The 12,011-nt window shown below is 36.5% G+C and overlaps 1 protein-coding gene across 30 annotated transcripts in view; it reads left to right on the top strand.

Moving 5' to 3' along the window:
* DLG2 (discs large MAGUK scaffold protein 2) overlaps positions 1-12,011 on the top strand; it is a 1,975,849-nt gene that overhangs the window by 1,424,308 nt on the left and 539,530 nt on the right. For all 30 annotated transcript variants that reach the window (XM_072794850.1, XM_072794842.1, XM_072794854.1 and 27 more), the window contains one exon: positions 8,666-8,835. In XM_072794850.1, coding sequence (XP_072650951.1) covers positions 8,666-8,835 — 170 coding nt within the window. The remainder of the gene's footprint in view (positions 1-8,665; positions 8,836-12,011) is intronic.

Here is a 12,011-nt window from a genome sequence, read left to right as displayed (position 1 = left end):
CTTTTAAAAAATAAATAAATAGAATAAAATAAAATATATGTCTTCTTGTGTATATTCACTTATAGGTTATGTGGGGGTACCAAGTCAATCTATAGCTTTTTTATGAGAATCTACTATGTATTTACACTTTATGCAATATGGGCAATGATGATTTGAGTGATTGGGAAACATTTTATGAAGCTATGGATTATGAGCTTGCCACGGCTTGAGGCTTGCCTTGATTAGGGTTTTGCAAGGCAGAAAGCACCATGAAATAAAATGCAGAGGCAAGAATGAGCTCATTATATTTTCTGGACAAAGAGGATATAAATTAGCTACAATAGGAGTTTGAGAGAAATCAGATTTAGATTCCCTTCAATGATATTCATTCATTTGTAAGTGACAACTGCATGCCAGACATTAGTAATGCAAGGATAAATTGTGTTATTTTATTTAGGTTAAGTAACTCTTGAATGCTGAGGGAGAGGAAATGATACTAGAGTTGCTTTAGGAAGTTAAAGCTGGGCTTGTGTGTCAGGATGAATTGGAGGGGGTCTACTTAACTGGTGGTCAGGAAAACCAGTTAGGAAGCTACTGCACCAATGGATCCAGATGGAAAGTACCAGAACCTCATTTCATGAAAATTGACATGCAGTTCTGTCTGCAGACAGAGTATTCGTCTGAGTAGGCTAAGTAATCTCCAGTCCTATGATATTTTCCCTTTGAAATTCCCATTTCATGCCTCTTTTCCATGTTTACTCACTAAGTTACCTGGCTCAAGATTTGTTGCTGGCCTCCCTGCTTTCCTGGGTAAGTGCCGGAAGACCAATCGCTGATGCTGAAATAGCCAATTTCTTCCCCCATTGTGGAAAGCTGTGATCTTTCCCAGATGACAGCTGCAGAGAATCCTGCAAACATTTTATATAAGGGAAATGAAGTGGCAAATAGAGAGAGAAAAACAGTACATTCACTGTAGGGGATGGCTTCTATGGATCATAAACCCAAGTTACTCTCACCCAGAATTAGAGACGAGCAGAAGCCCTGTTTTTAAAATGTAGAATAAAGTGGCCATCACTTAGTCTTTGCTGAAGGGAAAGAGTCAAGAAAAGAGCAACAGAGAGAGAATGAGTGCTGGGAAATGGCTTGCATATTGCACTGTCTCACACAGTGTGGCAGCTGAGGTCTCCTGGTCCAAGTGCCTTTAGAGACTTCATTATAATGAAAAGCTGCAACATTGAAAGGACTCTGTCTACAGTCAGCTCAGGACTTTTTATCACAGTCGATTTGATCTACATAAGATTGAGTATTCCTGTTCATTTTAGAATGAACCATATATAAGCCAAGTGAGTAACCCTTCAATACCTAGCACAGTGGTTTCCAGAGTATGGTCCTAGACCAGCATGGCCAGCATCACCTAGAAATTTATTAGAAACATAAATCCTCTTTCCTGCTCCAGAACTACTGAATCACAGACTTGGAGTGAAGCCCAGCAATCTGTCGTTTAACAAGCTCTCCAAGTAACTAATTCATGCTAAAGTTTAAGAAGCATTGATCTAGATTTCGTTTTTTGGCTTGGCTTTACTGTTTACCAGTATGATTATTGACCCCATTCATGGTTACTCAGTAGTTGGGATTGGTCCTTAAATGACTCCCAAAATTACTTTTAATCAGAGAAATGTGGATAGTAGAGTGCATGAGCTTTGAGACTATCTTAGACATTACTTACTGTCATTATAAACCTCTTTGTGTTTCAGTTTCTGTTGCAAAATATATAAGCATTTATATACACATAGTTCAGTACTTTTATAAATACTGTATTTTTACGAATACAGGACACCCAGTTAAATTTGAACATCAGACAAACACAAGTAACTTCTAGTATGTTTCAAACATGGTGTAGAACATACACTAAAAAAAAAGTGTTTTTCTGAATAGTTATTATTATTTTTCAGACAAAAATCTGAAAGCCAAATTTAACTTGGTATCTCATCCTTTTTATATGCTAACTCTGATAACTCTATTAACATTTTGCACTGGCTACCTTGCGGTAGGACACAGGACAAACCAGTTGAACCAGGGATGACTTCCCAGAAGACAAGATGAACTTGAGTTAAGTATTAAAAAGAAAATAAGGGGACACCTGGGTGGCTCAGTGGTCGAGCATCTGCCTTTGGCTCAGGGCATGATCCCAGAGTCCTGGGATGGAGTCCCACATAGGGCTCCCTGCATGGAGCCTGCTTCTCCCTGTGCCTGTGTCTCTGCCTCTGCCTCTCTCTGTATCTCTCATGAATAGATAAATAAAATATTTTTAAAAAAGAAAAAAGAAGAAAATAGGAAATTGCTAAAGGAAATAATGCATGTTAAGCACTGGTTACAAAGCCTGTTCTATATTAGTTAGAAATTTTTGTTGGCAAGCAAATGGAGATCCACTTGAGCTAACTTAATCAAAAAGGGAAATGAAAGAGAAGGACACTTGCAGTATCTTCTCAAATTCCAGGATGAATTGGACAATTAAGCCCTGGGAAGGACATCCATGGACAGAAGCACTGGGGGGATCCCAGGAGGATCCCTCAAACTGCCTAAAAGCCCTTGCTTCTTTGCACACATCTGTTTTATTCCCCATATTCTTATGTAAGCTTTTGCCATTTCAGTCAGCATGGTAGTAAATGGCCTCCACTGTTAAATTCTCAGGCTACTAATTATTTTATGTTCAGACAGAATGTCTGAATCTCATGGTTTCAATTCCAAATTCGCCAAAACAGGGACTGGCCAAACCTGACAAGCGATCCATGATAAGTTGGGTGAACTTAACACTCCTCCTGAAGCCACGTGGCCATTTCTTGGAGAAAAAGTCCTGGTAGATCTTACCACATTGACATATATGTGATGCTTCCTAAACATTAATCCTTTCCTTTTCTGGAAAAACTTAAAATAAGCGATTTTGATCCTTTTATTCTCAGTTTGTTTTTTTGTTTTTTTGTTTTTTTTTAAGATTTATTTTATTCAGAGAGAGAGAGAGAAGCAGGCTCCGTGCAGGGAGCCCGACATGGGACTGGATCCCGAGTCTCCAGGATCACACCCCAGGCTGCAGGCGGCGCCAAACCGCTGCACCACCGGGGCTGCCCTTATTCTCAGTTTTAATGGACTAATAGCACCTAAAGAGGTCAGTGTAGCAGGTGAATTTTTAAGGTGAGAATTTTCAATAAGGAAGAACCTTAGTTGGCAGAGTTTTAAAATTCCCAGGGAATACTCCCATGCACTTCGTGAGGGGGTGCAGGGGAAGAGCAGAAAGACATAACTAGGTAAATTTAGAAAAGGTCATAATGATTTGAAGTCATTCAGGTCAGCCTGTGTGTGTGCGTGTGGTATTTTTTTTCCTTTTGGCTGGCATAAAGCTCTTGTCTTTTGGGGGTTAAAGTTTTGGGTTTTATTGTTGTTCTTAACCTACCTTTAATGACTCTAGGAATAAAAGAAAAATAAGACCTTTTTGTTACCTTAACCTGCAGAGCTTTTCTGGTTTCATTATAGTTTACATAAAACCTATGGAGTCATTCCTTTTAAACAGATTTTGATTTTAAGTGACCAACTGTTCTTTTTTAAGTGCATACAGTGTAGTTCCCCAGCTACTGTTCTTTATTTGATAGTGTATTATTGCATTTCCTCCTACACATTAAACATTGATCAAGTTCCTGCATGATGTGGCCTTTTAGTCTGTAATTAATTTATCTATTTGACCAAAGAGGGTAATACTGAGTGAAGACAATAAAGGATAAGCCAACTCCGTAATACCCCTTAAAAGTCAATAGCTGCTGCAAAGTTAAGTTTCAGACCCTACGATCTAAAACACACTCTGAATCAAGCCTTAAGAGGGTCTGAAGATAACTGGGTACAGTTTGATGTGTGGAGTGGGGCAAGGATAGAGAGGCATGAGTTGGTGAGAAATCTGCCAAGCCCTGATCTTTAGAAGCTTTCACTAAGGTTGTCATAAAGATATAGGTTGCATCAAAACAACTGCCTGTTTTCTTGTAGGAGCAGAGGGGTAAATTTAAGGGGAATTACATTACACTTCATAAAATAAGACTTATGAAAGCCGTCTTTTTGCATTTTCTCCCCCTAAACCCCATTCACCTTATTTCTTCCTCCTTTTCTCATATAAAACTAAAGAAACCCTTTCAGTATCTTGGTTGTAGCTCTCTTCCTTTCTCTCCCTTTTGTATCTTCTTTCTATAATCACTTCTTATCTTTCTTAGGCAAATCGCTTATCCCTTTTTTATGACTATAATATTGTACTGTTGTCTGGTGCTATACTAAGTACTTCACTTGCATTATCTCATCTAATCCATGTAGCCATCTTATTATCCCTGTTTCCAAATAGAGAAACTCTGGGATGTCATGTGACTTGTCCAAAACCACATACCTCCTAAATTGGAAAGCTGAGACAAGATCCCAGGCTGATTTGAGTTTGCCAAGGCTCCCAGGCCTGTGTTTCTAGATTCTCTGCTGTGATATATGTCCATTATAGAACCTGGCAAGAAACACAACAGTAAAAATATGCTTTTTAAAACACTCATAATCTCTACATCCACAAAGAACTAGAGCTGAAACTTTATTATCTTTCCTTTTGGTTGTTTTAAATGCATAATGAAAAGAAATTTTACCTTTTAACACCAGCATTTGGTGATCATTTTTTCTGAACCGATATCCTTAAAAAATGTGTAAAATCACAAAGTTTATTTTACAACAGAAAATACTTTTAGATATTACATGTTATTTTAAATCATATCTTCAAAGTGGAACAAATAATTTGTCAGGTATTATTTGACTTTTCAATGATACTGTATCACGTTCCAGCATACTTACTTGTTTAATGCAAAATTTAGGTGTGATTCTGTCGACATGTTAATGATAAAAATATCCTTTTTTTTTTTTCAAAGACATTTTCTGCAAGGAAATATAACAGAATTCTAAAGAAAAGGAGACAAGGAAAAGCTTAAAATTAGCCTTTTAATCTCTTGGATAGTTATATTTCACAAAGTGAATATTGTAGACTTATATTTGAAACAGCAAGCACTGAAAAAATGAAATCATCAACTTAGTTGCATGGCTAGAGGGGAGAGAAAAGGTTTATGCAAATAAATTTCTAATACATATCAGGAATGTGATAAAGGCTGTACTCTTTATTGGGGACAAAGTAATACTTGAGTCTGAAGTTAGTGATATATTTATGTTTCAAAACAAATGCAAATGGTGGCTTTATTCACAAAGATTATCTAGTAGTAGTAAAAGCAAATTAATTTTAAATAACTATGACCCTCTAGCCAGATGCTACTGCAACTGATTGAGAGGAACAGAAGTTGAGTGCTCTACTTTGGCTTGATTTTCTTTCCTCTACATTTTGAGAATTTGAATATATAAACTCTGCCCCTCACATCCCTATTTTTTTTTATTTATTTAAAACAAGCAATTCTGAGGAACTCTGTATCAGAAAAAAGGCAAAACCAGGAATCATGTCCATGTTCCTGTCCTCAACAACATTGTGACCTTGTCAGTAAATTTCATCATCTGTAGAATGAGAATCAGTGTTTCAGAAATGGTAGGGTTTAAGTGCCAGTGAATAAATGAAGTGACTAGAATGGTATACAGCACATAGCCAGCCCTCCTAAAATTTCCATTTCCATTCTGTTCACCTTTCAATAAGTCCTTGAGCACAGCATCTTTGACTGACCAATCAATAGCTGCAACTCTCATATGTACTGTACACTACAGTTCACACATATACCCATATGCATTGCTTGTCTGTCCTCTCATTAACTCTGGGCACATTTAAGTCTCTTTTCATGGGAGACTGAGATTCAAAGAGATGAAGTGACTTGACCATGGTCACGCAGCTGGAACTCTAATCCAAGTGTCCTGAAGGCTAGTTCAGTGCTCTTTTCACTGCACTAAAATTGCCTCCTTCCTCCACATGTTCAGGAAAAAAACATCCAATTTAGGCTGTGATGTCCTCACCCCAGCAATTGACAATTAAGGATTCCACTGTATACAAAAGGAAAAATTTAGTACAGTGTGACTAGATACAGCATATAGAATTTTTTTTAAATGTCAGCCACTCCCTTCAATGGAAAGCAGTGTTTTAAGATATGATTAATATTCTGAGCATAGGGTGATGGTAAACACTATGTGTTTGCATTATTATGAGATGACAAAATTACCCACTCTCAAAGGACCAGCTGCTGCAGGGCGGCTGGCACCCGTGTTGCCTACATTCTCAAAACCATTTTAATTGGTAATTTTCCATGGTGGGTGTTTTTTTTTTTTTTTTTTTTTTGTCAGTCAGAGAGGAAATGTGTAAACGTATTAAAGACATAGCATCTGTTATGATGAAATGACATCATTGAATCTTAATAAGTGAAATGTTTCACCTCAGAATTTTGAAGCTAATCAGGGTTCTCATTGAGACAAGAGTCTCTATAACTCAGCTCCCCAAATAGGTATAGAGAAGTTATGGGGGGAAAATTATAAAATATTCTGCCCATACTTTTTGTATAATATTTCCACTACCATGTTATAATTTTGAATTGAGGTACACAATATACATGAAACTGTTTGCCACATTTAGATATACATGATCCTAAGAGGAGAGAGCCCAACTTTTGAAATTGGAAGACCTAAAATTATATCTAATCTCTACCCAAATTGCTAACAGCTTTAGACAAAGAACTTGAGCACTTGAAACAATCCTCATTTCTGTAATGTGGATAATGTCTTATTCACAAGATTATGGAAAGGATATAATAGCTAAAATAATACAAATCAAATTTTTCAGTGCTACCAATAACCATTTATTAGGTGCTCATTACATACCAGACTCTTTGCTAAAGATTTACATGTACATAATCTCATTTAATCTTCCCCATAAGTAAGTCTTTATTGTAGATATTACTATTATATCTATTTGTAGATGTGAACATAGAGGCTAAGAGGCTAATTATCAGTGTTTACAAACTTAGGAAATAGAAGGCCTAGTAATTGAATTTAGGCTTATTATTTCATTCATTTAACAAATATTTGCTAAGGAATGGATGTCCTGAGCAAAGCAGGCACTGTTGGGATAAAGGAAATGGGGAATGGAAGGTGAATAAGCAACCAATCATATTCACTTTACCCTGGCCACTGTGTGGAGAATGCATTAAAAGTTGGCAAGAGAGAATCCAGGGGGAATAGGTAGAAGCTGTAGAAATAATCCAGGTGAGAGATGATATTGACTTCAACCAGGGGGCAGCAGTGCAGATTAAGAAATGTGGGTAGGAAATGGAGGGTATTATGCTGAATGAAGTAAGTCAATTGGAAGAGGACAAACATTATATGGTTTCACTCATTCGGGGAATATAAAAAATAGTGAAAGGGATTATAAGGGAAATGAGAGAAAATGAGTGGGAAATATCAGAGAGGGTGACAAAATATGAGAGACTCCTAAGTCTGGGAAATGAACAAGTGATAGTGGAAAGGGAGGTGGGTGGGGAGATGGAGTGACTGGGTGATGGCACTAAGGAGGGCACTTGACAGGATGGGCACTAGGTGTTATACTATATGTTGGCAAATCAAACTCCAATAAAAAAATTATACAGAAAAAATTTAAAAATATATGTTTACATGTAAAAAAAATGTGGATAGGTTGCAGATATACTTGGCAGGTAGATGTGAATGTGGTGGTGGGACAAGGAAGTTAAGCAAGGTTAATCCCTTATTTTTTACTCTAAGCAACACAGTAAATTGAAATGGGAAATACTAGAGTGCATATTCATAGTGAAGGAAGGATATCTTTCAGTCTCAAGCCTTGTATGTTTAACCATTATTAAATTTTTTACTAATGATCATGAATCTAAAAGAGATTTGAAGTCTATAGCTACATAAATACAAATTACCTAGGCAGTTTTATAGAAAAGTCAAATTATTCCTTCCCAAGAGAAAATGCCCAAAAGGAGCGTTTAGTTACCATAATTCTTAGCTTTCAAAGTAAATACTTAAGGCAAAGATTATCTGAGATTTTCTTTGAATTTTGTGAAATCTGAACTTTGGCATCTATAATATTGTAAGATGAATTTGAGTGGGGGCAGGGGGTGGGGAGAAAAAAAACACAGGAAGAGAGTTTACCAGAAAGCTAACTGGTTTATTTTAGATGATTGGATCATGTATATTTTTTCTTCTTTCTACATTGTTACATTTTTCAGATTTTCTAAAATGACTATATATTACCTTTTTAAGTAGCAAATTAAAAATTCAAGAAAAATTAATCTATAAGATTACATTTGGTATGTCTGTATAATCCATAGAAAATTCTGAGAACCACTGCAATCATAACCCTCAGTCAAACCAGTTAAAACCAATCAAAATAATGATGTAACTGATAGAGGCCTTAAAATATGTCCTTCTAACTGCAACCTGTGCAGATGCTCACCGTCCCAGGGGACTGGAGTATCAGATGGGGCCTGACCAGTAATGCAGTCCATTTGGAAAGGCTGGGAAGGCTGGGGAGTTCACTTGAATAGTTTCCTCCAAATAGAAACATTTTAAAATTGCTTATGCTCTTTGCTACCCCACTTCTTAAGGTTAGCTACCAATGATAATATTCTTTAAGAAAGCTTCCTAGCCACCCCTAACTTTTACCTCTTTTCCTTTCTTTCAGGGTCAATGATTGTATCTTGCGGGTGAACGAGGTTGATGTGTCAGAGGTTTCCCACAGTAAAGCGGTGGAAGCCCTCAAAGAAGCAGGGTCTATCGTGCGACTGTACGTTCGTAGAAGACGACCCATTTTGGAGACTGTTGTGGAAATCAAACTGTTCAAAGGGCCTAAAGGTAAAAAATAATAAAAAAAATAATAAGTAACTCACCATAAGACGCCTGTGACAAACCATTTGGCTAAAATGTATGCCATAATACACCTATGATCTATTCTCTTCTTTTATGCTGTGACATTCGGTGCTTACCTAGAGATTTGAAATCGTGCAATAGGGGTTTATACAGAAGGTCAAGGAAATCAATACTCTAAATACAAACTCAGAGAAAGAAAGGGCAGATTTATTTAGGAATCCTTATAAGCAATGTTCTTATAAAAATAAACCATTTGTATTTTTCTATAAATTTTTAATCTTATTGTATCATCATAACCTCACTGGCATATAAATTCTAATTTTTAAGATATAAATGGTAACTCCTCATTTAGTGAAACAGTAATATGAATGATAATAATTAAACCAGTTTATCCTGAAATAACAGTTATTATATTTTGATACTACTGTTGTGATTTGTTTCGATTTGTAATGGTCTTGTGTGTCACACCCAACAAGTAATACATAACATTTTATACTTACAATAGTCAGAATAAGTTAAAATTTATTTTTTTTTAAAATGCTCACAAATTGTGAGGTAATTGTGCTTACCCTGGGGAATCACATGAACAGTGAGGTAATTGTGCTTACCCTGGGGAATCACATGAACAGTGAGATGAATTAGTAGACTAATTTTTAAAATAGTCATTTGAGCTCGGCTCTTTAGAATGATGACATTTAATATTAGCTTAACAGTATTTCAAATATTTTAGAAAAATCCAATAATTGGCTTAACAGTATTTTTAAATACTTTTAGAAGATTATGACTGGATAGTTACTATATTGAGTAAATCATTTTTCTTTCTCTTAAAATCTACTTAATTTCTAAGGTTGTATGAGATTAAAAAGGAAATAAGGTACAGTGCCTTCTCTGGAAGGCAGTAATGGGTAGTATTTAAGATCTCAGATCCAAGAGTTAGGACAGAGTTTAAAAGCTTGGTTCAGCCGCTTACCAGCTGAGCGATAGTGGTTGGACCAATCCCCTCATTATTAAATGGAGATCAATGGGGATCTGTCCCAGATACTACCCAAATACAGATAAACCCTATCCATGGGGTTTATGAAAATTAAATATTTAACTAAATCTTACTCATTAGAAGTGTAACCTCCAAAGCCAACGTGCTAGGTTAGAAACCCCTCCTCTATGGCTCACCAGCTGTTTGACTGTGATCAAATTGCTTAACCTCTCTAAGCCTTAATTTTCTCATCTACATAATGCAGATACTAATAGCATTTGCCCCTAGAAATGTGAGGATTAGATGAGCCTATTCACATAAAACATTTAGAAGAGTGACTGGCCCAAACTGAGTGCCAAATAAATATTACCTATATATATACATGTTATTTGTAGTATTGTTTACTACAAATAGTTTCAGCTCTTGCTACAATTGCTTGGTAATGTAATGAAAATATACAAATATGCCTCATGGGCTAAATTCAAATGCATTAAAATCACATAATTAAATCTGGAAAAAATACAGTACTTGCATACCACAATGTCTGGAAGTATGAAAGAAGAGGCTTTCTAACCTCTACACATTTACTAAAATCATATGTACAAGGTGCTTTAAAGATAAACAATTTGAGCATCACATTGTTTCTATTAAAAAAAATGTACTATTTATAAATAACAAGTAGGTATTTCTACAATTCAATTAGCAGCAATTATTCAGCACAGCCCTAAAGCAAATACCACTTTGAAGCACTCAGCAAATTATTAACGTCCATTAACAGGCCTCCTGCTAGCTGAGTCACTTGATGACCTCCAGCTGCTCAGCAGAGCACTTCAAGGTTCTGGGGAATCCATAGCCAAAACTCCTTAATTTAATCAAGAATAGATTTTGGGGACCTTTATCTTTGAAACTAGGGCCCCCTCTGGCTGGTTTAGTTCAGTCTGAACTGTTTTCTCCTTTGAGCAAAGAGTAGGATAGGAATTGCCCTATGACAGAAAAAAGGGGAAGTGGGGACAAGTAAGCATAATCCACCAAGAATACCTAGGCAATAACCCAAAAGTGCATGGCATAGGAATAACAGGTTTGGTCTACTGAGACATGAAGAATCAGGAAACTATTATTAGAACTAACCTCATATCCCAGGAAGCAGGCTCCAACAGATCCCTATAGAGGGGTGTCCCATTGGGATTATGTTGATTCAATCATACATTTCTGTACTGTCACCATGGAGGGGTCACTAATAGGGATTTATTTTTCTATATAAAGTTATTGACACATGAGAAAAGAAGAGATGTTAATTAGTCATCGTTTAAATTCCTAATGCCTTTCCCAGTGCCTTAGACACAGGGAGTGCTGAATCAGTAAACTGAATAATTAAATTAGATTCTACACTAAATAAGATGATACTTTGCAATGTTAACATCACTTGGCACCTTATAATTCTTTGCTTTCAAATGATGATATATTTAAAATAAATTTCTACCAATATTGAGCTCACACCATGGAAACACTCATACAACAGGGAGGATGAAGATGAATCAGATGTGATTCTGCTGGAAGAATCAGAAAGTTCTCATGGGAGAGAAAGACATAAAGTCAACTGCTTTAATGCAAGGCAAAATCAAATCAATTCTGTGATGGAGCATGTGTCATGGTTTATCTTAACCAAAAGAGACAAAATGTTCCAGTACATTTAAAATTTTAACACATGCCCACAGGTCTTTATCTATGCTTGTTGAGCACATGGGCATTCTCTATAATCAGCATCAACTCTCTAGCCAACTGGGCTAACTAGCCTCAATGATATGTGTATAATACAGAGCTAGCTTGAGGTGTTCATCAATGTAGTCCTTCAGTGATTCAAAAAATATTAGGCATTTATTATGTTCCTGGCACAGAGGCTAACAGTGGAGATTCATGAAAAAAAAGTAGAAATGGTTCTTGTTCAAGGAGAGGAGAGCCCTTTCTAGAAAATACATATAATGTAAATTGGGAAACATGCTAGAATGAATGTTAAAGATTATAAAGTGGCCAAACAAATAGAGAGTCATAAAAAGACTTCTTTAAGAAAGTGCCACTTCAGGAGCAGCCTGGGTTGCTCAGCAGTTTAGCGCCACCTTCGGTCCAGGGCGTGATCCTGGAGACCTGGGATTGAGTCCCATGTCAGGCTCCCTACATGGATGGAGCCTGC

The sequence above is a fragment of the Canis lupus genome, chromosome 23, assembly GCF_048164855.1.
Source record: "Canis lupus baileyi chromosome 23, mCanLup2.hap1, whole genome shotgun sequence".
Taxonomy (NCBI): domain Eukaryota; kingdom Metazoa; phylum Chordata; class Mammalia; order Carnivora; family Canidae; genus Canis; species Canis lupus.
The sequence above is the reverse complement of the archived record's forward strand: the minus strand, read 5'-3'. Positions and strand labels throughout refer to the sequence as shown.